The sequence below is a fragment of the Lepidothrix coronata genome, unplaced genomic scaffold (assembly GCF_001604755.1).
Source record: "Lepidothrix coronata isolate B3197 unplaced genomic scaffold, Lepidothrix_coronata-1.0 Scaffold47, whole genome shotgun sequence".
In the NCBI taxonomy this organism is placed as follows: Eukaryota; Metazoa; Chordata; class Aves; order Passeriformes; family Pipridae; genus Lepidothrix; species Lepidothrix coronata.
Genome location: NW_016690227.1, coordinates 311,145 through 338,180, shown reverse-complemented (window position 1 = coordinate 338,180; position 27,036 = coordinate 311,145). Strand labels below are relative to the sequence as shown.

Sequence of the window (27,036 nt, the reverse complement as noted above, 5' to 3'; positions counted from 1 at the left end):
AAGACCTCAGGTGAGACTAGAGTAAAACCTTGGATAATGATGGTTTGTTTCTTCCTACAAAAATGTCACATCAAAAGACAAGCGCTTGTAGTCCAGATATCTCAGGAGTTCTTAGCTACCCAATCTTGACAAGCCCAGAAAACTTACAAGTTTTTGTAGGAGACTATAAGAGTCAACATATAGGGCTCCATTGTCCTGCCTAGGACAGAACCCACCTCTACTGCCTCCACTGAATGCATCTGTTGCTGGTAACAGTACCCAGCAAGGGAGAGAATCTGCAAGAAAATCCAATTAGGAGCCAAGATTGGTCAGGATATGCGATTTAACTCTTTAATTCCTATAAATATTTTGTTTTCCAACTCATAATTTGACTTTTCAAATTTTGTTCCAGAACAGAATTTTGCCCTTGTGATTCTACAGGATTTCCTATATATTTAAATATTCACTTTTTGTGTGTGCATACAAGGAATGGTATATGAATATACTGATCTAGACTTCTTTCTGTGGAGGAAAATTGAGCATGATACAATTTGAAATTTATTTCCTCGTGCCCCACATGAATATCACCATTTCAGTGCAGCTGTAACCCATTCTGGGTTTTATCCACTAGGGTAAGTTTCTCCTTCCAGCTTTGTGAGTACCAGACCTAATCCAAACTCTTATAGTCAGTAAATGAATGCTTATAGTCTCCAGCTTATAGGTGTTGAGCTATTTCAAATCACTTAATCACATGTCAATGAGCATGGCCAGCATACAATATCGTGGCACAAATTATGGGCAAATGCAATAAGCACAAATAATTCTCAGGCTTACTCTTACCGTTACAGAGGCAAGCACAGTACAGTATACAATCACAGAAATACAGGACTACAATGGGCCTGCAGCTATCATTAGGGCTATCAGACAGTGGCTATATAGACCATAAACATAACAGGCATGCCTAAATTACGGCTTTAAAAAGTACTTGTGCAGCTTGCATAATCAGTAGGAAACACAGACATTTTAATACTCCAGTTGGATTGGGGGAGGATTTAAATACTTAAGCAAAAAAAAAATTCTATATAAATATGTGAATGTGAGACGTGTATATATCTAAGCTCTATATGACTGGCAAAAAGTAAGGATGGAAAGTAATTTGACATTTCAGTCAATTAGCATTATTGTTTCAAAGGATCAAAGTGCACCGAATCCCATTTAACTGAATTGCTTTCAGATGACTTCTCTCATTATCATTTACTGGTATCACAATAACAAGCTAACAATAAAGGCAGTCACAATGCCAGAGAAGCAGAAGAACAAATCATCTATAAGTAGTTATGATGGTCTGAACTGCCTTTAATAGCTGCACTTTTCATTAAAAGACTTGTGACTGTTTCTGCAAGTGGAGCATCACTGACACCCGGTGGCTGCTTGATTGACCTGAAGAGTTTACACCAAATGCACCCACAACTCTTACCAGTCATGCAAACACTAATCAGAGAGAGAATCTGTTAAGTAGGTGGCATTTTTCATGATTTCTACTGATCACAGGGATCGCAGAAAACAGCAATGATAACACAAAGTCTTACACTCAGAAAACTTACAATGCTCAAGAGACAGCAGATAAAGTGAAAGTAAAGTAAGATACTGGTAATATAGTGTAAGAAGAGTGAGGAACACACAAATAAATAAAAAAACATGCAGAAGACAACCCCCTACTGCAAGGAGTAGAGATGGTAAGATACCAAATGGTATCTTCAGAAATCCCCATCTTTTCTACAATACCAAGACAGCAAAGCTCAATTTCTGTATCAGTACAAGGGGGTAAAACACTGCTGAAAGTAATGAAGCACTGCCATTTGGACCAGAAGACAAGTGCTAATATAAATTGATCTCTTAATGCATCACATTATTATTTTTAAGTCCTAAAATTCACATAGATATTCCACATAGAAATGATAAGTGAAAATATAAGATTCCACACAAACAATATGGCTTGTTTTGTTTCAGCTGGCGCATCAGGCTATAGGTTGACCTATTAATCTGACACCTTTTTTTTATCTTTTACCTTTGAATGAGAGACACTGGCTTCCAAGATGGTATTGACAGTTTCTTCTGAAATATTGACAGAAGAACCAATGTCTAGCCTCAGCTGAGTAAGATTCTGCACATACTCTTTGACTTTCACATCTGGAAGAAAAGGGAAATAGTGCCAAAAGTACAAATCTGCTTAATTAGATTTCTCACAGATTGTATCCTTTTCCTTCAATTTACTGTGAACAGTGATAAAGGACAAAAACTTCATATCATGTAATTCACTTCAAATTTAAAGGTCACTCTTCTGTCAGACTTAAAGGGCTTCTGCATCTGTTTGCGTTATTCTACAAAAGCACTTGTTATCCCACATCCCTGTACTACAAAAATGTCTGAAATTAGTATAACAGCTTTTAGTGCACTCTGGTTTTCTCCTTACACTAATTTAAGCCCTCTCTTCTTTCTAATTAATCCCTACATCTTACTGGAAATGTTCTAGCTGAATGTACTATGCAGTCCTGTGCCAACTCAAGGTGGATGTATGGGCACATGTGTACAATGAAAATATATCGCATTAAGTCAGTGGTCTACATAGGCAGTGTACCTTTGAATTTTGAAGAATAAAGAAACAGTTATTGTCCTACAAAATTACATAACAGAAGTTTACAAAAAAGTGAAGAAAACTGGAACCCACCATTCAAGAGATTTAAATTGCTGAGAAGAGCACCTGCTGGATTTTCTGACAATCGTAGCTCCAAATTTTCAGCCAACCTGAAATGATAGGCTTAATTTCACAAGTTATCAGAACAAAGTCATTGGTATTTCTATGCATAAAGACTAACATGAATAGTGAAACAGCCACTAAATGAGGCAAAAACGTCACATTATTCTCTATGTGCACACGCTAGCACCTCTACAAACCTTCTCACACTGTATTTATATGGTGCAGGGATTATTTATATTCTGTGACTAGATGAGACTGCAAATGTAGGGTCTTCCCATAATGGTTAAGTGCTTTAGCAAACAGTAGTTTATGTAGAAGGACAGATTTATCAATGTCTCACCACCAGGTTTCTTACTGAACACACATTTTTAAAACCTAGAGATACAAATCACTGAAGTTCAGGATGAATAAAGTCTATCTAATTATAATTTAAGTAAGAAAGAGTATGCACACATCAGATATTATTTATTCTTCAAAAACTGTACATTAGTCCATGGCTTAGAGCAGCATCTAAGCTCAAGTTCTTTTGTATTATTACTGTAATTCACAGACACAATTCAAGCTCTTTATGAAAACAACCCAACAGCCAAACTAGTATAGCAACAATTATAACAATGACTGGTTCTAGGTGATAGCAAGTTTGAAATACTCTGTAGTAGCAGTTTTATTCATTTACTATTTTTCTTCAAGTGAATAGAAAATATCAGAAGTTATTTGGAGTATAATCCCATCAGTTTACAAACACCATCCCACGTTTCTGACTGTTTGAACTGCTGAACTGATGTGAATGCTTTCCGTTTTGCAAAAAGATATCCAGCTACTGAGAGGACAAGCCATATCAAAACAGCTTTAAACAAAAAATTTAGATATCAAAATTTTGACCGAACTCAAGTCATAGGAAACTGAAAACTTTCTTAGTTGCGATTCAAAGCATTTACCTGATGAAGCAGCAAGATTTTCTGCAAGTGCTCAGCAAAAATTTAAGGGCTTTTAGAAATATTCAGAATTTTTCTAATTTACTTAAATAATTTGTACATTTTATCCACTCAATTTTCAGTCAAATGAACAAAGCTTAAAATGACAATATTTCTCCTGCAATTATATAATTTAGAACACAGATGTGTACAGAATAACATTGCTAAAAATACAGAACTGTTTGGGGTACCAAAATGTAAAAAGTTTTACATTTGCAGTTGTCTCTGTATGTTCCCCAACATTAGCTGACATTCACAGCTGTCATTTCTGGTATTCTGCAAGGGTTCCTGGAAGGTCTCCAAAGTATGGGAAAGGTTTTGGTTTATATATGCCATACTCTTGCAATCCCCCTTGTTGAAAGTAGGCCACAATCTTTCAACATCCTGCAAAACGCAGTGGTCATACAGTTAGTAAATTCATGAGATTGTGTTATTGCTTGAAATAGCAGCTCTTGGCAACTAGATGATACAGATTTTCAAGTGAGAATACGGGTAAAGTAATACTCTCTTACTGATTGTATGAGTAATTGAAAGTGGGTGAGAAATTTTCAAGAACCAAGGAATTTTCAAATATTTGAGTTTTGGAAACAGCCAAATTGGGAATTGGAACTAGCCTGTCAAGGAGATTCATCCACTACTATAAATGCAAACATTTTAATTTCAAATTTATTTCAAAATGAAATAAGCTTTTCTTTCTTTTTTCTTTTTTTATTTATTTATTTTAGGTTGACAATTTTTATCTTTTTCCCAAAAAACTGTTTTGAACATCAGTTTCCATTCAACAAACCAAAATATCCTGATACTAATATCCAAAATTTTTCATGCATTATGCTCTGTCTAATATGCACTTTTATATTTTCACTGGAATATGCATGTTTTTCATTTTGCAAGGCTGTTTTAATATTTGCAGGAGTAGGTCATAGAATGGTAGTGACTACAGAAATGCATTTGGTCCTCAAAATTCTACTTTGACATATTAATGATACCTCTTGTCATCTGTTTGTTTTAAAACGTTGGTGTTCATATCAGCAAAGTGTCCAGGTGAATAAAGTAGCAGAGCTATTTCATAAAAAGGAGGCAAATTCTATACTAAAAAGCATGACTTCAGTATTGGGTATGTGTGTGCTATCACAAGGCCTGCTTCCAGCTTTGGATGAGTTTCTATATGTCAAATATTACTTTCTCCAGCTGGTAATTTCATGTACTGTTAAAGAAAAACAGACTGACCCCAACTGGTAATCACAACTACTATTTTATCTGGAATTAATCTGCCTAAGAAGTGTATTCGTATCTAGTTTGATTTCACAACTGTTCCTGTGAAGATTTAAAAGTATAAATGTACTCTAATTCATTAAATCATCAGTATGACATAATTTAAAGAAATTAAAAATGAGCTGCTGTTTGATATTGATTGACAATCCAGTTATTCTAGTTGTAGGAATTCTAATAATTTTAGTCATACTTACAGCTTGCAAAGTTCACCATTGTTTACTTAAGGAATTTCTCCTGAATATCACTATCAAAATCATCAGAGCTATACCCATACAAACCTCAGCTTTCTATAGTCACCAAGGGGACTCGTCATTCAGAGTGTGGGAAAAAAGGAAACTCCCATTAGTTTCCAGAGTTTAATGCATGTTGTAAAGCACACTGGTAGGTGTGGGAACCACTCAAACCTGATAATGATCTTGAACCACAGTGATCCCTTCAATGATAGCAGGGAGCAAGTGACTTGTTAATCCATCTTTACACTTTGTAATGACACAGAAAATGTTGCCAAAGACAACTGGTTCTTCTGTAAGAGAAAATGTCCAGGTTTAATCAGTTAAAAACCTCATAAAAATGCTGGACTCAAAAGTTAGCCAACTAATAAAGGACAACAAAGTTTTTAAAAGCAAAGAAAATCTGATGAGTTAAAGGCATAAAGAAATATGTCTAGCTAAATTTAGGTATCATTGCAGAGGGCAAGAAAGGCTGATTTGATTCAATTTCAATTACTCTTCTCCATTACACTTTCCTGGTCAATAATAAGAACATCAATACTTGCTACAGAACTAGAGAAGAAAAATTTCATATTTGGTCTTCGTGAGCATAACTGTGAGAAACTGAGTATATCAAACGCATCCACCTTCTCCTCAGTCAGGCTCCCCTGATCCTGTTTCCCCATAGAGACATCAGGATGTTACTAACCCTTCAGTGCACAGTTACTTTCAAACCCTAACTGCAAGGAGAGGGAAACAGCATTACATGGACATTTTCCATATCTAGGGATAATGAATCCCTATAGGGAAATTTATCACCTGATCATCCATGGAGGCAGTTTCTACCCAATGTTGCAGCCCCCACGTCCTTGGAAAAAAGCTCCATTCCCCTGTCTGTAATGGGTTTGTAAATGGGATAGCAGTGAAGGAATTTGGCTTGACTGCTGAATTCTGATTTATAACCAGGATTGAGTTAGTTTTTTCAACCATGTGGGTTGGGGTCTTTTCCCTTATGTTTGGTTCATAAGTCAAGTAGGAAGAATAATAAACATTCCCCACTGCTTCCAAAACAAGGAAATCTTGATCTTGCTCATAGAAGTAATACAGTATAACTCAGCAAATCAAACCAAGTCAAGCAGTTTTCATCTTTTCTCATTAGGTTTCAATGTTTTCTGTAACAAATGAAACATTATGAAACACTCTAACGACCAGAGTATTGAAATAAAAATTACAAGAATGTAGTTGCTGAATCTCGGTTCTCTCAATAGGCTGCTCTTCAGAGGTCAGATACAGAACCCAAGTACTTTCAGTATCACCTATTCACAACACACAGCATCACAGTTTTTGAAACTACATCGGTCACAAGAGAGTGGAGAAGACAGTCAGAACTGGGTGACAATCACATAATCACATTTTATGGGGTTTTTTGGAAATTAATTGGGCATAAAACATTACAAGCAATTCTGGGCATGGCTAGTTAAAATGTGATGTTTGAAAAGCACAGGCTTTTGTTTTCCAAAGAAAACATGATATGAAACAATTCTCAGGTCAATATAGAACCTTTCTTAAAGTGCACGATTTGGGGGTCTATACATAAGGAATAAAACGTTAAAATTGAACAATATGTTGAAGAGAAAGTCATTCAGCTACAGGTAGCCAATTCACTGGTTCAACATGGCCAGAAGTGGGAGGTGTTACTTCTTTTAAATACTTGCCCCATTTTTCCTTACTGTCAGCTACATGCTGCCTTGCAGCAACTCTGGCTCATTAGAAAAAAACCCTGTGACTTGACTCTGCTCACTAGTTGAAGAGGAGCAGCAAGACCTGCTTCCACAGAGATTTGAATCAGCATAAACACTCCAGAACGAAATCATCCCTTTGTTTGATCTGCATCAATTTTTTTCATGTGCCTTTGTTGATTTAATTTCCAGGCATCAATATGCTTACCTTTCTTGGCATCACCCAAATTAACTTATTTGTACACAAGTTTGCTTAAAGTAAAACCTTGACTTTACAGCACTAACACATATGGTGACCTACGGAGTCACTACTGGGTAACCAACCTGAAAAGATTTTGAGAATACTCAAAATGGTAAACTGCAATTTCTGCAATAGTAGAACACTATCAGGGTACAAATGTTCCTGAAGAATCTTGCAGATTTTAGATGCTCTGTAGAAACATTAATAAGAAAATATTATTTTCACAACAAGAGTACCACAGAAAATTTTCAACAGGTGACTGTGCACAATTGCACAGTTCAATGAACCACTTAAGGGTTTCAATACTATCACATTTGTCCAAATTATTTCAAAAACAGAACCTAATATTTCCACATTAAAAAAATACCTTAGGAGTGCTAGAAAGTACCTTTGCAAAGTAAGCAAAATTGTAATACCTTCAGAAATACTGAGAACTCACAGAATACGCTGACTTAAAGGCAAAGAGCAGAATATACAAAACTCTGATAATCATCATGTGGGGAAAATAAACCACTTTTCTAGTATTCGCTTTTGATTTTTCAACAGATTTGGCTAATACCTGGCCCTGCTGACCACTGGTTTCACATATTTGCATAAAATCAACCATAAAGGTCCCAATACCGCATTAGAGCCATGCATCAACTTCTGTATGCCATTTCTCAGCTGGTCTATGTCAGTAGACCAGTAGCTCCACCAGCAAGACACCCTAGAGTTGTGTGGAGCAATCATCTTGTGGGCTCATTCAGTATTGCTCAAATGCAGCAACTCCAATCAAAGAGCACTTTCATATAAGTGTCAGTAAACATTTTCCTGAAGAAGAGTTTCCTCTGCTGCTGGATTGCATTTGATCTGAGTAATCAGACAAAAAATGATTTGGGCTCAAGATTTTTTCAGAAACTGCATTTGTTAAACTGAACAACTTACACTATAACCATAGCATAAGACACCAACAAATTTAAGCTGAAGAAATTTCACATACATACATTTGGATATAGGAAAAAAAAAAAAAGAACTCACACACCACAAAGCATTAGTTCCAAGCATTCCTTAATATTTAGTACCATAGCCAAAAATGGCTGTTGCCCACCAATAACTGTGGGTTCAATATTCAGATCTGTAAGAATTTTAAAATACAAGTATCTTCAAATATTTGCTTTCATAATAATTCTAAAGAAACCAATTTAAGTTACAATATAGATGACTAGCCACATCAATAATATGGTCCACACAATATAATTTGATACTCAGTACCACTGGCCTCAACAATATAAGTTGGCAAAAATCTGAAATGAAACAGTAGTTAACTTAATAAAAGTTTTGACTGATCTGTTCATAAACAGAGAGCCCTTCTGTCATCAGTGCACCTGTGAAAATGAGTACGTAGAAAACTCTCACCTCATTTCTGCCATTACATCCTTATGCAAATCCTTTAGTAATAGTCTTATTTTGTTCCTGTCATGCTCTGCAGTAGACTGAAATATCACTTGCAAAATCTCTTGCATGATCTCCAGAGTTCTGTTTTGGGACTGAGTAGAAGCTTCTCCATATTGTGCGTTATAAAAAAATGAGTCAATGAAGTCAACTATCTGAAGCTCAGTACTGTTTGTATGCGAGGCTTCTTCTTTTATAACAGCAAGATCAGCAATCATATGAAGGAGACCGTTTAACAAAACTGAAGTAGCAGAGTGACTATGATTCAGTTTTTCTCCACTGAGATGACCGTCACCAAACAACATACCAGTGTAGTCTTCCTTAGACTTATTTTGGAAAAGTTCCAGAAACTGAATAATGTCTTTGACAGCCAGCAGTAGGTCATTTGATGAACTTTCATTAGTCATAAGGAGAATTAGAGCATGTATTATTTTAGTATAATTTTTATTGTTACACTCGCATAGAAAGCTCTTCACAATGCCTTGCATATCTTCAAAATTTCTTAATATAGCATCTACAGATGATGTCTTAAACCACTGTATTAAAACATCAGGAGCCACTGAAGAGGACTGTCCAGTCACTAACTTTAGTAATTGAAACCCTTGGTCTACCACCACAAGTAACTGTTTAACGCTAAAATTCACCAATAAATTTTCTATGCTTGTAACTATAGGAAACCAGAAGTTCTCAAAGTTATCAGATATATTGCTATTTTCATTTAAAGCAGATATTATCATGAGCATTGAGTATGTCTGGTTTCCAACAGATGACAGTGTCATTAGAGGCTGAATTACAGAAAGAAAAGAAATGACAGCATCTGAATTCAGGAGTCGAGAAACTTCACTGGTCATATTCTTAACATTAGTAAGAACACCCTTAAGTGATGTTCTTGAATGTCTGTTCCAACTTAGGCCACCATAAAGATGTTCCAGAAGACCTTTGGCCATCTCCATTTCTACCACTGAAACACTGCCCAGTATTTCAATGATTTGTAAAGCTACTTGGCTCTTTGGTGTGGAGGAACAATTGATTGTATATGTATTATTCACATGCAGTGGCACAGCATAAAGGGATAGCTCATTCCAAAAATCTAGCAGCTCTTTGAGAACTGAGCCATTTACATGATAGAGCTCAGAAAACTTCAAAAGAATAGAGTTCCATTCCTTGATCTGATGAAAAAAGCAAGTCAGATTGAGAGAAATATCCATCAGAAAGTCTTCCTTAGAGCAAGAGAAACTGTCCTCCAGAGTGATGAGTTTAAGCTCCTTAATGACTTCAATGACTGCATTATAACTAAGAGTAGAATTGCTATGCACAAAGTCACAAGGTTTGACAGTGGGATCATTCTGAGGTGCTGCTGTTGTCAGAGTCCAGCAGAATGCTGTAGAAAAACAATCAGAGACCTCTGCAGGTTTATCAGATATGTCTGTCAGTGTCTCCAATAACATTAGAAGACCTTCTACTTGATTAGAGAACTCCTCATCAGTAAACATTGGCATTTTTTCTTCCTGAGTCAGTATGAAAGCATATATTTCAGGTAGTGCTTCTGTAGTGTTTTCATGGGCTAATCTTTCCATAAGGCTGATGACATCAAAGAAGAGGTTGAACACATCTTCTACATCATAGAGCTCATCCTGTTCAAAAAATTGTGTTATTTGCCATAAGCCAGTCAGGTTCAAATGACAGGAAATGTTCTCAAATGCATCCCACCAGTCTGTTAAAGTTCCTAACTCAGAGTTCTCAATATAAAAAGGTTTGATATTTTTAAAGAAACTATCTATATTCCTCTGGACTTGTTTGAATGTACTTGTCAGGAACTCAACATCCATGTTTCTCATGTTTTGCACCAAGGCTACCATATGCTTTAGAAAGTCCTTTTCATCTCTTAATGGAAAGTCAGTAAAAGTGAGAGACTTGAAAATTTTAAGTGCCTTTCTTACCAGTTCAATATTTAGAGCTGCCGTTTCTATCAGTTTCTGTGGAAATGTTTTGTGTTCACTCTGCAAGTTTGAGTCAAGTTTTCTAATCACATTTTGAAAGAACTCCATCACCAAATTGATATTTTTCTCATGTAAGAAAGGTTCAATCTCAATGTCTGAATGAGAGGAGCTGTTTTCTTGAACTTCAGAAGTTCTGTTTTTCAGAAGAGTTTGAATTTCTGACAAAAGTTCCACTGATAAATGCTGAATGCGATGAAAAGGATTAAGGAGCATTCTCGAAGTACTGTTAAATCCATGGATTGACTGACTAAAATCGGTCTTATTTGACATATACAATGAGCGCCCCACGAAATCCCTGATAACCATTTGCATTTCCCCCCCAGATTTATTTAAAAGTCTAAAAATAAATTCAAGTCTACTAATTTCATCTTTTACATAAAAATCAGGGAGAATAAATTTTAAAGGTTGTGCTATGACATTGAAATAAACATTTAGACAAATAACATCAGAACCGGATAAGGAACATTCAGGAAGTATCAAATTAAAAATGAAATTAACAAAGTCCATCACATTCATTAGCTTAGCATCTGTCTCAGTGTTTCCCAGAGATTGCAGAAGAAATAAAATATGTTTTGCACTTTCAAGGTGGGAAGAAGACTTGTATTTTTCACTGAGATTACTTAATCCATGTATCCATCTGTTACAATCCTCTGCTTCATCCACTGCACTATAGAAGTTTAGAAAGGAATTAAGATGAGGTGAAAAATTTGTTTGCAAATAGCTTAGGTTTTTCAGACTACTGTTTAAAATTAGTTTGGTAATATTCTGGAAAATGCTGATACAAACTATATATTTGTCTTGAGGTACACTTTTTATAAAAGCAGTTGTGTCATTTATCTCAGTAAGAATAATTTCAAGTTCCTTTTGTGAGAGCTTGAGAATAGTAGAAAGGGAATTTCCAATGGAAAATACACCAACACCCTTATCTTCACCCTCAGATTCTCCTGAGATGAAAATATCAAGCCAAGAATTCAAAAACTCCCCATTAACAACCTTCAGTATAGATTTCTGCAATTCAGTTATCACGACTCCCATCATTTCTAAAACACTTTCTAAACTGTTGCCTTTAAGCAAGCTTGTGACATCAAATGCATTGTTAAATACATTTTGAAGACTAGCAAGGAAAGCCTCAAAATCTTTCCAGTCATTTAAATTGCCACCTTCTTGAAATACAACTTTTAATACCTTCATTGCTTCTCTTGTAGACTCAAGAATATCCATAGCTGTATTATTGCATAGCCGGTCATGAGTTGCATTTAGAAGACTTTGGGAGAGATTTGCCAAATCATTTCTTAGACACACAAAAAACGTTGAATTCAAATTTAAGATTTTAGATGCTTCTTCAAAAATCTCTGTCCACATTTGAAGCCATGTAAAAGTGCAGTGCAAAGCAGAAGGCACACTTATGTTATCTCCCAAGTTTGTTAGATTAGACAGGACACTGTCCAATGGAAGCAGAAGTAAGTCATAAACCTCTGCTGAATGATCTGCAGAAGTAATATTTGCTAGATAAAAATCAGTGCACCCATTATTGACCAGGCATTCTTGAGAGATATCAAGAAACTCAGCCAAATAACAAAAGGCCGCTGTTTGGAGCTCTTCATCTATAAATAAAATTTTAAGGCTGCTCAGAGTGCCATAGACCACTTGCATCTCTTTTTTTCCATTCTGTGCAACAAACTGGGCCTGAAACTCTGTGTAGTTGTAAAATAATAGTAACTTTTCACACAGAGACTTACTGGTGAGGTTCCAGAGAAGGTCAAAAGTTTCAGACAAAAAATCAAAAACTAGATCCTTATTTTGGAAATCATGCCATACTTGAAAAGATAACATATTTTTTGAAGTCTCATAAAGAAATGTTAACAGAATGCTATTGTTATGAATATTTAAGACCAGCTCATCATTCTGATACAGAGAGAAAATTATTGGAACAAGTGAGGCCACACTAGTATTGTTTAACTTTTGGATGTTTTTGAGGAAATCATGCACAATATCTCCTAATTCTTGTATCTTAGACATAAAAGTTGCATTTGAGAGAAATAAAGAGGAGGTATTACTCAATCCAGGAATTGTGATGAAAGACACATTGACATGATCACTAGACAATGATCCAACTTCATAGAGATTTCTTAGGAAGTTTTCGCTTAAATGTTTTAAATGGTTCAAAGCAGTAACATTTAACTCCGACCAGTCAGTCAGGATATTTTGTAGCGACACCATACTTCTACTATGGATTTTATTTTCTACAATGGAAGATATAATTCTAGATAAGTTCTCAATTACCTCTTCCACTTGACTCATATGAGAAAGCCTAGAACCAAGTTCAGAGAAGAAAATTTCAACTATATGCCACAAAACTTCTGTCTTCTTTTTTGACCAGAACCTCAGAAGAGGCTGGAATTCTTTTTGTAGCTCATTATGGAGTTCAGCAACTGCAAGTGAGAAATTGGTGACAGATTCCTCCCCCTGAGCAAAATTTTTCATCCATATAACTATATTATTCAAGGCGTTTTCAATTAGAGACTGGTTTGAAGAAGCTGAGAAATCAAACATTATAATTTCTTCTATGACTTCTACAAGATGAAAAAGATGATCTGTTTCCTTTTCACCAGAAATCCTTAAGTTTTCTTCTCTCTTCAAAAACTCTTTGAAAGATGTCAAAGTCCTGAAAAATTAATCATAAGTTTTTTTCTTGTTAGTTACCTAATAGACAGATAGGAATTGGTTATATATATAATTTATAATTTTTGAATCTAGGTCTCTTTATTTAACTTGAAGAAATTCCAAATATAATTTAAATAGCAGTCACAAATTAACCACCACAAAATCTGAAATAGCACAAATTGACAATTGCTTTGGTTTTCAAAAACGTGAAAAAAACTCACTGAAAACTCACAACTTCATTCAAATCAAAACCTGAATATAGGCAGCTAGGTTAAGGAAATGTGCATTTACCAGTAATTATAATCAAGCTTGTGAGCCACAAAGAGTCAAACACCTTTGAGTATGTCACATTTTCAGCTGCTGAAAAGAGCAAAGCTTTTATGTTCCACAGACTAATTATTTTACAGAAAGGAATATATCAATGTAATTGATCAAACCCTCTGATTTTCTATGAATTCTGAAGAATTTTTTGTTTTCCCATAATTATTGAATGCTAAAATATTCCTACTGACTGGCTGATACCTGAAGAATGTTATTTTAATACCTACCAAAAAACCCCCCAAACACGAAATCATAGTGAAAATTAGAATACTCCAACAGACATTTCCATTATGTCTGTGTATTTATCAAAAGAAAAACCATTTACTAGCTCTATAAGATTGGTCAAGAGGAGGTGCACAGCGAAAAACAGCCTTCCAATGCAAGGGTCTCAAAGTTAAAGATACCTTATCCTTAAATATATTTTCTTTCTCTCCAGATTCAGGACTCTGCAGTCAAAGAGGTAAAGCACAAAAACATTGTGCAGTGCAAACAAAAAGGTAAAACTGCTGAAAAAATATGTTTTTTTTTCTTGTGCAGTCACTATATCATCTACTTTGTAGTTTCATTACAACAACAGTTTCCTTCTATAAATAAGAACCGAATTCCAAAATGCACTACTAAATTATTGAATAACTTGACTGCAATCTCTCTCTTATCAGTATATAATGGATTGTACCTTTCAGATTTATCCTCAGATGTTGATTTGTATAGCATAAATCATATGTCCTCCAGTGGTAGTGCTTTATATGAACAAGTAGAGTTATTACAAGCAATGGCAAATTGAGGCCAACATTATAGCTCCCAGAAGCAATGCAAGTCATCCAGCATGCACTTAGAAAGAGGAAAGTATCAGATCCTGTGCTGTGCTGTATACCTTTCTTGAGGCTTACCAATTCTGACAAACGTTAACTCCTTCCATCTACAACTCAAGTCTTCTGTAGAACCTTCCGCATCAGGAATATTTTAATAGCTTGACAAAACATATCATTCTAAGTATAGAACTTACAGGCATATCTTCACATAAACTGCTTACATTTGCCTTGTGTGATAAACCAAATGGAGAACTTGGAATAGTAAGAAAAGTTTTAAAACTTCAAAAGAAACCATAGCCTCGGGGTGCCCTAGATGAGATTGGAAACTACATACATACAATTAATGCTAAGTGTTTAAAATTCTGTAGCAGGCTTCTGCTACAAGATCTTCTGCACAATTAACATGAGTTTGACTTCTACAATAGAAATCCAAAATGTTTCAGATGCACTGGACTTGCTGTACATAAGAAGCATTACTGAGTCACAGCAACTCTTTATGGGAATTAAACTTTGTTTGCAGAACGAGGTAAAGAATTCAGGTCCTAATTCAAAATGCCCAAATGCTGATTCCTGTGAGTCCTGATCGTGTAGTAGCCAGGTCCTCTGCTGAACCTGTAAGTAGCTATACTCTGAAGCACAGACTTAATTTCTTTTTTCAGAATGTGTAAGCATCAGCACAATTATTTGACTGTATATGAGGTTTTGAATTACAGAATAAAAAATAACACCACAAAACAGAAATTAATTAAATGCAATGTGAAAATGAATATTCAGGTTGATCTGAACTTCATAAAACAAGTTGCAGAAAGATAAGTATAACTTACCAATCATGAGATGCAGTATATCCTTCTGAAAAGTAGGCATCTGATTTCTCATTCCATTGCTGGATCAGGGTATTTATGACTGAAAAAAGTTTCCTGGCTTCCCTTTCATCTAGAAACTGAGATACTAAATCAGCTATGAGTCTTCTAAGTTCCAAAAGGAGATTCTGAGGGAGACTGCTGCTGCTAAGCCATTGCTCAATTATCTGGCAGATTGAATGCAAAATAGAACACCTAGTTACAGAATGAAAGCTTTCCTATTCATACAGTACACAGAATTTGCATGTCTTTTAAAAAAATCACACAATTAACAGTGACAGTAAAATTTCTCCCTAACAACCCTCTAGACTGAAATGACTGACCTTATGAAGGTTGATTTTCAGTACAGTTTTGACTGACCTGCAAATTGGCAATGCTTGTTCATACAGAGAACTAACCTCCTATGTATTGGTGTCCCTGTCCAAAGACCCAAGAACTGTAAAAAGATGGCCTGAGACTGAAACCAATCAAAAGCTGACCCCCACAGTCTCAGGCTTCCTATACCAGAATTCTGCCTATACTGCCAACACAATGGAAGCCAGCAACCCTAACATTTTTTGGGGTCCATCTCACAAAGAGATGGAAAAAAGCCCCATATTTTACTACAAAAACAAACATCAATGTTAAGGCAACTAGGTGTTTTCCTTAGGAAACATCTGGGTGTTTTATCTTTTCCTCCATGCAACTACACGCATGTCATTATAGAGACTGTATGCCAAGCTGTTCTGCTAGATCAGAATGCTGTAGTGGAGGTTTGCTTTCATCTCTTTCAACCTTCTTTTGCCGCTATTGCCAGAGCTAGTGAAGGGGAATTAAAAATAAATTAATTATTCATTAATTATAAGTGGAGGCCTCCAGTCATCTTTTAGTTTTGCCCAACATTCAGTCTCAGGTGGGACAGATCTTCCCTCTGACAGGTCTCTGCAGTGCAGTATATTTCACTATATTCCCTGTAAGATTGCAAATCTGAATCTCAGTTAATGAGAAAATTTGATTAAGTGGACACACGGTGATAGATTATACTTCCACTGTAATGATTCTTTATAAGGATTACTTCATCATATTAGCAAGATGATAAGAATTCATGAAAATAACAGATCTTTTAACTAAGTTACTGCTGACAGCCTACATGCAAAAATTACAGATTCAATCTATTATCTTATTAAAATGTACCTGTGTATAAAGTCTGAGCTTGCTGACAGCATGAACAAGGTACAGTTTGGCCTCATGCCGTGCAGAAATGCAGCCCTGTCCATTATTCTCTTTGTTTGCTTCATCTTCTGGCACACTGGACAGAGCAGAGCACACAAACTGCTCCAGTGTCTCTCCTGTGGGAATCTGGCAGGGACATATGAAATTAATGAGTATCTCAAGAGAGCTGCTGAGTGTTATCTCTGCTATCAATTTACTTATCTAGCAAAAATAAGAATATCACATAGCCTTCTTCAGTGAGAACAAAGCCCCCTCATATTCTGGGGACATATACTTCACAGTACTCCACATGCAGCAAACTGTTGTACAAAATACCAGTGGCCCCATAAAATAGGAAGAATGAGGGGACTTTTATATGCAAGGAATTTTCACCGTGTAGCTACACCAGTGTTGCTACTTCTACAGTAATTTGCAGACTGATGCTGAACTAACTTAACCATGATACAGTACACCTACAGTAGAATAACTATATTGGAACAACTTTACAAATATAAAAATTATGGATATAAAAAGCATTTAGTACAATGATACATCTCAACCAAAGACTACATGCAGCAGAGTAGTTTTAAATTGAAGTTGGTGTGTTTCAACAGAGTGGCCAAGAGAACAGAATTTTTTCCCCATGGACTGATTTTAAATTCTGTGATATTTATTATTCCCAATCATATAAATATTATTAAAGCATATAAAAATAGTTCCATACATTTTAATTATTATTATCATTGTCATTCTGAGGTACTTCATCCTAACTCCTTTCAATTTTGACCAGAGAATTTATAAAAATTTTCACGGATGTTTTGACACCAAAAAAAATGGGGCATTAGATGCAGAATTGAAGTGCTCAAAACAGACATTATCCAGACTTCCACCTTTCCCTTCATACTTTTTGATGGTCTTCAATGCTCTACCACAAGGACAAAATATTAAGATATTAGCTTAAATAGCTAGTAAGTGAGTAGCCTGGAATTTCACAGTCAATCATGGCTACCAAGCTGCAGTTGAATTCAGTTCAGTTGATCAAATAAACCATCACTGATATTTCATTTAAAGGCCATTCAAAAGTCAAGGAATTTTTATAATTTATTCTTTTGTTTAAATCTACTATTTTTACAATAAGCTCTTTTGGAATATAACTCTAAGCTCTATCTTGCAAAGAACAAACAGATTTCACATAAATATGAACATGTTTTACTAGAAAAAACTGCGGACTTAAGTAGAATTGCAAAAGAAGTTTCAAGATTTCTGCAGTTCAAAAAACAGACTACCACAACAGTTCACTTTAGTCTAGAAGATAGATTAGAAACTCCTCTCTGAGGAAAGAGATTTTCTTCTAAGTTTGATACATAACCAGTATATTTGATTAAGGCCTACTGAGCAATAAGCAGATAAAGCTTCTTGATTAAGCCCCACTGAGACAATTCAGTCAAGTATATTCATATCAAGACTGCACAACTGAGAAGGAAAGATTTTTGATATGCTTTAATTTACACACAGAAGACACAGGTATTCTTTGTTCAGCAAAGCAGACGAAAAATGCAACTAGCCAAGGTAATCCTGGTAGATTCAAATCTAGAATTTGGTTTGAAAGCTTAGTGGAGCAACCCTCAGAATTCTCCACAGGATTGGGTAATAAACCTAGGACTCTGCCATACTCAGCTGTGACTTTAGAGAAGTATAAATTAATTAATGTAAACAACTAGACCTATCAGCATCTTCATGTGCAGAAATTTCAGCTGAAGCTAAATACATTTCTTTTGATGGGAATGAAGCCAGAATACTTAACAGTATTGTAGCTGCTTCACAAATCTAAGACATGACCACAGCTTCTGAAAGGCATGTAAAACCCCTTTAGGGTACAAATAAAACAAAATATTAAAGAGAAGGACACCAAAATTTTCAACCAATTTACCTTTGTTAATTGTGCTGTATAACTTAGCAGCTTCTCAACATGAGGACCGTCAAAACCAAACCTGGATTCAAGTTCTGCTTTCACAGCAAGTGGATTCCACAAAACATCTCCAAAAGAAAGATTGTATTGAAAACCTGAAAGAAAGGAAACCTTCTATTTACATAATTCCTTCTTTTTGTTCATGTTGTTTCTTGATGATTCATACTTGATGAGATTCGAGTACCACGTTCCCAGCTTTTCAGTGGCTTGGGGGCAGAAAGCATGTATCTGAACACCAATTTCACTAGGATAAAATCCGTGATTGCACTAGTGGTAAGGTCACTTAATCTGATGGTATTTCAATAGTTGATGTGATGATGGTGAGATGTCCTTGCACAGTGACTGCCAGCAGACCCGGCAGGGTGCCATTCTAAACTGCACATAGTCATGCAAATGTGTATGTATGGACTGGATATGAATCTTTGCCAAGAAGGAGAGCACCAGGGCAATACCAGAAGTCCCAGAGAATTCAAGTTCATCCTCTATGCAAGGGCTCCAGCACATCACCCCTATACCACTTCAGCCTTTGTTTTGGCAGGTGAAGTGGGATTTAGACAGCATATTACTCTTAGCCTGACCTTCAATGCTGAGAACACAGCTGCACCTAGAATCTAATTGTGTGCTCCAGTTTGCCAGTGAAACTTGTTCCTGACCTTTTCTTGAGGAGTTGTCCTGGGGCCAGCCTACCTTCTCCAATTAAACTCATCTCCCATAGTGAAGCAGCAGATGGAGATATGTAGCCCTTCAGCTGAGAGCAGAAGTTATGAGAACAGAAGAATGAAGTTTAAAGTAAGCCAGTCATAATGCTTAACATGCATGTCCAAAACAAGATGCTATCTCTCTATCGAATGGAAGAAATTGTCCTTTGTATTGATTTATTTTTTCTCTGAAATTCACCACTGAAAGACCATTCTAAACATGATGTATTAGACTAATGTGCTTTGTTTATCAAATAGTTGCCAGAGTCTGATAAAATTTAGTTATTAGCACTTTAAAAGCAGATCAATAAAGAAATGAGCTAGTTCAGTTCTTAGACACCAGAAACTGAGCAGAGGATCTGACAGTTACTAATTTTGCATATTCCCAGCATGCTAACTAGATACTTCAAAGAAAATCTTCAGCAAATGTCTTACCTTCTAAGCTCCTATCTTGTACTGATGCAACAGTTAAATTCAGTGCTATTTTCACCACTTCATAGAAATTTTGGCCTAACGGCATCACAGCTAAATCCTTAAATGATGCTAAGGTACTGAAAGAGAAAAATAAAACAAAAATCAATCTCTCTATACAACCAAAAAACCTGAAAGGACTTGCAAGAAAGAGATGGCCTTCAAGCCAGTGAAAAATAAAACACTTTTTTACTGTTGAAAAAACACTTTTGTTTTATCGAATTAGACTTTTCATGAACAAAACACAAGTTGAGATTTTACAGTTAGAGTTTCACTCAACTTTCATTAAGGAAATGTCTCATAGGAGTCTAATGTCCTCTAAAAAAAGAGAGAGAGAGAGAAAACGTGAGCATGTCAGCAAAAATAGGAGGAAAACCACCACAGTCTCCCAGTTATCCCTACAAAAAGGCAGGATCAGCACAGAATACTTAGATTTTACTTCCGGTCAATCTGCAAGGAAACAAAAAAGTATTTTTAAAGCAACAGAACATTTATACTCACAAGAAGTTAAACAAAGCACAATAACAGAATGCATTGATAAAAGTATATCTATTGAATTTCTTACAAGTTCCAGTCTCAGTCAACTTATTTGTGAAACACATTCTTTGTTAATGTAGCTGTAGCTGTAATTTACTGCTTAAAGTTTATGTCAAATTTACCAGTTATTTCCTACAGACTTATCCTTTCTCATTATGCAAATAAGAATCCAGTTTTCCAGAGTGGATCAGCAGTTTCCAACATATTCAAGAGAGGAAAAAAAAAAAAAAAGAAAAAAAATAACCTGGTCACATAGGTGTGGAAAGTCTCTTTTATGTACCTCTGAGAGACACAGCAAGCATGGTACAGCTCAGAACATGGGAGATATAAATTTAGGAACCTTTCTGCTGGCTAAATCCTGCCTTAGATAAGAATGTAAGATAGCAATACAAAACTAGTCACAAAGTAAGCATTGGGGTTTGTGGCTTGCTTTCCAAATTTCATTAGTGATGGAAAATTTAGTCATTGAAGGGCACCAGAGTCTTAAAAAAAACCCAAATGAACAAGGCACAAAGACTCATATGTAAACATCTGAGTTGCCTTGTATTAATCACTCACGTAGCCAAGCACCTACACAGCTGTTCATTTACTCCCTTCTCCCACAGGACAGGAAGAAAATAAAAGGAAGGCATAAAGACTCGTGGGTCAACCTAGAAATAGTTTAATAAGTGATGCAAAAGCTGTGCATGCAAGTGACACAAAACCAAAAATTCATTCTCCACTTTTCATCAACAGCCAGATGCTTTCCGGGAACCAGGGTCTCCATATGCTTAGCAGTTACATGGGAAGACAAACACCATAACCATGAACACCCTTCACTTTTGTCCTCTTGTCACTCTCACCGTGCTAGACGCTCAGGGTAGAGAATTTTCTACCAAGATTGTTTTTACAGATTCATAACTTCACTCAGCACAGCAGCCAGTGGTTACTGTAGTCTGTGCATACTGTTGCTGAAGAAGAAAAGTAACCATAAACTTACAATCAAGTTCCTGTTTTATCTCATGAATACTCGGATGCTGGAAGTTGTTTATTTTATTAAGTAGCCAGTGAGAAGAACAAGAATTGCCAATAAAATTTTAAAACGGAGGACTTTCAAGAACGTAAAAGTACTTACTTTTGAATAATCTTTAGAAACTCTGCTATGGAAGCTAACTCATCTTCTGTAAAAAAGCTGTTCAGTTCAAGACGAGGGAGTGAATGCAGAAAGTTCCAGAAATATGGTTGCTTGTACAGATTTTCTGCTCTAGAAATCATTTTCTCTGCTTCATTCAAATCCATCTTAAGGTGAAAAAAAAAAAAAAAAAAACAATTACGCGCAACACTTCCATTAACAGGAAAAAAAAATTAAAAAACCGAGTGCCTGTTATTTCCCCAACCCTCTTGAATTTTAAACCATTCGAATATTTTTCCTGAGTGGAAACATACCTCTAGCTTTGGTAATATATCACATCATTTTGGTCATACTTTGAACTTATGGCAGCTATGTTTCAGATGTGTTTCCTTGCTCTGATGGAAAAATGGACCTGGGAGAACAGCTAAGGAATCTCTTTCTTTTCAGAAGTAACTCTTCCCCAATGAGGATTGTCTTTTAGATCTCAAGCACAAGGAACTGTTTAGCCCTGCAATGAATTTCTAAGTCTAGGGTATAAAGACCAGGGGACTGCCCAGGACAAGCCATCCTTGCAGGGTTTGCAGGGGTCTCAAATAGTGATTTATAAAAATTAAAGATTAACTGAGATAAAAATCCTTCTTTTATAGGACTACACAATAAGATGGCTCTGCAAAACAGGGTTTATCACACTTGTTTACTATGATATCTTTGCTTATCTAAATTAATATTTCAATAGGGCTTTTTTGGATAATGGTGGCATGAACATAGTTTATACAAAAAAGAAGCTTGTGCATACAAACTCTGTTACTAGTAGTGATTGGCTACTGTTAACTAAATATTTTCTTAATGTTGAGGAATACATTCTCTCTGTTTTATATTCCCAAAATGAAATTTGATATTGATATGTCTCCTTTCAGTCAAGTATCTTATGAGCAATTAAAAATGTTACTATAAAAATGCCATCTAATTTCAAGTTACAAACTGGAAATCCAGGTTTCATGAAGTAGCTGTTACAGTCAACCAAATATGGGAAAAAAATTTTAAATATTTTTAAAGGAAACCAGTGATCTACAAAAAGGTAGAAAATTGACAGTAATGGAGATCTATTACAGTGTCCATTCAGCCTTCCTCTAGTTGTTGAGAATGCAAGGGTGAAGGCCTAATGCATTAGGGACAGCACAAAGACCAAATTCATTTCACATTAACTGCCAAAGAGATTCTGGAAGGAATTATGCTACATCTTGCACATCTCTCCTTCTTCATCCCCGGCTTGAGTCTGCTTGCCCTATTTATTGAATCACAAACCTGAATTCAAAGTAATCCCATCCAAGTAAGAGCCTCATCTCTTCAATCTCACTCAGTCCTTTTTTACATTTTGGGTTGGATTTTTATTGTTGTGCTTTTTTTGGTTGGTTTTGCTTGTTTGTTTCTTAAATAATAATGTTTCTTATTTAGGATAAGAGTTCCTTGCAAGACATTTTGTGAAATTACTTTATACAGCTGCACATGGTCTGGCAGATGCACTTTTAAATTGCTCCTAATGAATGGTTAGTCTTCAAATAGTTGTGGATTTTAGCTACTAACAACCTAGACTGGCTTAAACCAGTAATTTAGAATCCACCAAACCTCTATCAAATTTCAAGATGTTATTGTTTCCTTCAACCATATGTCCATTTCTTTTAAGGATAGTTTACTTAAATTTGACAGGACACAAATTTCTAACTATTATAATAAAGATACCTCAAAACCCAGCACTGTAATTTAGAAATAGATTGTAAAAATACTTACAGAAAGAAAAGTGGTGATGTTATGGAGCCCTGTAAAATCAAATATTTTCCTTTACAGAGAGGCATTATTAACTTCAGAAGAATCAATATTATAAGCAACAGCAAGCAGTGCAAAAAGGGTATTTCTACAGAAGTAAAGGCATGTGAAGCAACTAATATCCCAGAAAGGTAGTGATCCATTGGATTTTCTGTGCTTCCCAATACTTATACTATTATCACAAAAACAATTTAAAAGACATTGCTTACCATTCACTTTTCAGTGAGACGAAATAGTCACATCAGCTCTAGATGGATGTACTAGCTGCCAGACAGCCAGGCATGAAAATTACCATTTCACCTAAATCTAACTGCTTGAAAACCAGCCAGAAAGGCAAGATAGTGTTAGGTCTTAAATGCCCGCCTGCTACAGCAGGGATGCTGCACAGTATGGGTGGGAATAGAACAGGAGCATCATACCCAGTTTCATATTTCCAGTTTCACTGTTTCAATACAAGACTGAAGGTCACTGAGGATCACCAGGTGTGAGCTACTGAGGTTCTCCATCCCTATACTATTTAGTATAATAGAAATATAGCCTAATAAACTACTTTTCAATACAGTTAGACCAAGTAACCTTGTACTCGGATTATTAATCCTTATCTTTAAGCCTTTCCCCTCACACTATTTTCTTAACTTTCAAGTAGTACAAGGGCATAATTTTACAAAGTTAACTTTTATTTTCTGATAATTTTGATGGCCACAATTGTATCAATGATAAAAGTGTGGGGGGGTTTCAGACCAGCTAATTAGTTTGCTAATTTTATTTTTAATATAACAGTATTCTTTTTTTTTTTTTGACAGTTTACCTGATAGGAAAAGAAATTAATTTTTAGAAGGATTACACCTTACCTGAAAACTTTGAGTTTTCTTCCCACAGTTTTTCTAAAGCCATGGCTTTCTCTGTAGTATCAATAAATTCCTTCGCAAGTTCTTCTATCTCTCTCATGAAGTCTAGATCAGGTCCAGTGACTTTCTCTGGACCACTTTGAGCGCTTGTAGTAGTTTTTGACAGAAAGAAGAGGGATAGGTGAGATAATCACAAACTGAAAGCAAATAGCTGATAAATGTGTATACAATCACAGCAGTATTCTGATTTTTTAAACTCATGCATTTATACAACTTCTATTTAGTTTGATTCATTAGCATGCAAGTTGCTGTAGTGAGTCGCAAAACCTCAGGAAAGAGGGCAATGAAAAATTGCTGAGCTCACTTATGCCAGTAATCCAATTCTGACAGCAGCCAAGGACAGGCATATACAAAGAAGTCTTTAATGTTTCTGAACACATTCAACTTTTCTTCTCTAGTTTGTCACGCTTCCAGGTGATGGTTCTCTGTTGAGAAAGTTCAAGCTTTCCTATTGCATCTAAGACAACAATTTGTTTTTTTCAAATATATACAGCAAGCTATAAAAACAGCATCTTATTCTCACTGTTGGCTTTTCCCTGATTTTAGCTTACAGCCATAGTCCTGGTAAATGTTATCTCTGCCACACTACTATCTGGTGGCTAACTTCATAGCACAACAAGTTTCTAACAATACTTTCAAATGAAATCAGACGTCAGAGTCATTTAAACACCTCTTTATGGGACAAAATTACTTAGACTGTCCTAAGACACCATAAAGAATGGAATAATTATATTTAGCCACTTACTAGGGAGTTGAATTCTGTATTCTCTTATAGGAAATTCAAATAATTTCAAGAGTTAAATCCTGTCTAGCAAAAATATTGCTATTTTTCATTAGAAGTACTATCACACAGAATGGGTAAGGTTGGAAAGGACCACAGTGGGTCATCTGGTCCAACCTCCCTGCTCATGCACATGGCACAGGATTGTGTCCAGTCAGTTCGTGAATATCTCCAGTGAGGGAGACTCCACAGCATCTCTGGGCAATCTGCTCCAGCACTTGATCACCCACACAGTAAAGGAGTTCTTCCTCATATTCAGGTGGAACTTCTTGTGCCTCAGTTTCTGCCTGTTGCCTCTTGTCCTACTCCACTTACAAAAATATAATAAAGACTTACATTCCTTTCTTGTAAAGCTTGTATATCAACATTTGCTTTCAGCACAACTTTTACTTACTGAAAGAAAAACCTAATGAGATAGATTCACAAACCAAAGCAAACTATCAGCAACAACTTTCTGATTCTCTCATTTCTCTTTCTTTCTTTTCTTGATCTTCATTTGATCAGACACCCACAGAAGTGTCTGCAACTTTAGACTAAGGAATACAAAGAAAATTTAATCTTAAAACAATCAAGTTCTTGATTGTTTCAGTACAGCTTATTTTTATCCCAACTTGTCTGACAGCCAGTAGGGTTTTGGAAAATAGTTTCAGCATCCTCAAATTTCAGTGGATTAAAGGCAGAACAATTCTTTACTACATTTTTTTCCCTTTTAAATTGAGTTTTAAAAAGCAGGTTTCTTCAGTCCAGAAGGTGGCTGTTATGGTGATTAAAAGCAGCACTTTAGCTATTGCTTTCAAAAACTACCATATAAATTCCAATATTACTAACAATCCCACTGCCTGAAATTTTAGACAGTTAAGAACACTGAAGTTCAGCAAAGAGCTGGAACATTAACTGTATACTGAAAATTTCCTAGCACTCTACTTTTTGAGCATGAACAGGTGGCCAGCACTTGATCAGAATAACAACCAGTCAGAACTTTAAAAAACCAGAACTCTAGCTCAGTTTCCACAGAATTTTCCACAAGTTTTGGTTGAGGGTTTTTTGTGGGGTTTGGGGCAGTAGGAGGTGTGTTGCAGTTTGTTTATGGGTTTTTTTTATACTTGCTGAACTTAAAATTGACAACTAAACTCTCTTAACAAGGTCATCTAAAATAAAATATTCAGAGAAGTGAAGCGTAACAGCAGTATTTCAAACCACATTGTTCTCCCTCCAAGCTAGACACAAGCCTTGTATCCCTATCTACAAATCTCCCTGTTTTAGAAGCATTGCAAACAGCAATGCTCCGGGGGAAAAAGGCTACCTTACATAGGAACACACAGCTGAACTAGTGCTGTCTCCGGGGTTGCTGGTGCTGCCGGCCTCCCTGTCAGCAGCAGGGGGCACAGATAGCAGTGTTAGGGGAGTTAAAAACTCCCTTCCCCCACCTCCCTTCTTCGATCACTGACTCTGCTGCACATTGGATCTGCAATTCTTGGTTTGATAAAGATCAGGGAAACAAAAAAACCCATCCTCTTGGCATCTAATTTTATGTGCTTTAGCCACCTGTTTGAGACATAGCAGAACACAACAGACACACCGGCTGAACCAACAGTCAGCTGGGCTGTCCTTTCAGTGTTCCCAGGCTTGAGGACTAGGAAAACAAGCTACTGCCCTGTGAGAGGTCCCATGGAGTACACGGGGCAGGGGAAATCGGACTGAGGAAGATACACAGTCTAGGAACATGAAAGAAAACAGGTGGCAGCACTTGGTGGCTCTGAAGAGTTACAGGGTGAAATGCAGGGAAAAGCAAGTTGATGGTGAAACTGGAGAGGGATCTAGGAAACAGTAGGGGGCTGTAGATATCTAGGGTATGGCAGAAGGACCAAATCCCAGGCATAAGAACCGGCTATTACAGAAGAGGATGTGCAGGCTAAAAGACCCATAGAAACACCACACTCCCATGCACAAGCCTCTCAGCAGGACAAGGGCAGCTGTTAGTGAGCTATTAGCTTCATGGGGATTTACAGGGCAGCAGCGATGTCAGCAGCTGCCATGCCCCTCTTTTGCAGTCATTGCCACAGCTCTTCCTCTGGTTACCCTTGGAGATGACCACAACTCCTTTGGAAGGGGAATTGGCAAAGGGCATGATATCGGTTATCAGGCTCAGTCTTATGAAACAGATGAAAATATTACAGAGATTTTTATTTCACCATCTTGCCAGAAAGATAAGAAATTAGACTTCAAGACCAGATGCAGGGGCTGTCAAGGCAAACAATTTTCAGAGACTGTGTCAACAAAAATACT

At 36.2% G+C, this 27,036-nt stretch overlaps 1 protein-coding gene across 1 annotated transcript in view; it reads right to left on the bottom strand.

Annotated features, from left to right (window-relative positions):
- The window catches only part of ABCA13 (ATP binding cassette subfamily A member 13), a 174,887-nt gene that overhangs the window by 136,874 nt on the left and 10,977 nt on the right, over window positions 1-27,036 (bottom strand). The window contains exons 4-16 of the mRNA XM_017814892.1: window positions 23,913-24,055; window positions 23,026-23,054; window positions 21,241-21,404; window positions 19,554-19,669; window positions 18,382-18,515; window positions 16,434-16,598; window positions 11,411-12,508; window positions 8,568-10,237; window positions 7,256-7,362; window positions 5,388-5,506; window positions 3,923-4,095; window positions 2,708-2,784; window positions 2,048-2,169 (exon numbers count right to left, since the gene is read on the bottom strand). Of these exons, the coding sequence (XP_017670381.1) occupies window positions 2,048-2,169; window positions 2,708-2,784; window positions 3,923-4,095; window positions 5,388-5,506; window positions 7,256-7,362; window positions 8,568-10,237; window positions 11,411-12,508; window positions 16,434-16,598; window positions 18,382-18,515; window positions 19,554-19,669; window positions 21,241-21,404; window positions 23,026-23,054; window positions 23,913-24,055 (4,117 nt within the window). The remainder of the gene's footprint in view (window positions 1-2,047; window positions 2,170-2,707; window positions 2,785-3,922; window positions 4,096-5,387; window positions 5,507-7,255; window positions 7,363-8,567; window positions 10,238-11,410; window positions 12,509-16,433; window positions 16,599-18,381; window positions 18,516-19,553; window positions 19,670-21,240; window positions 21,405-23,025; window positions 23,055-23,912; window positions 24,056-27,036) is intronic.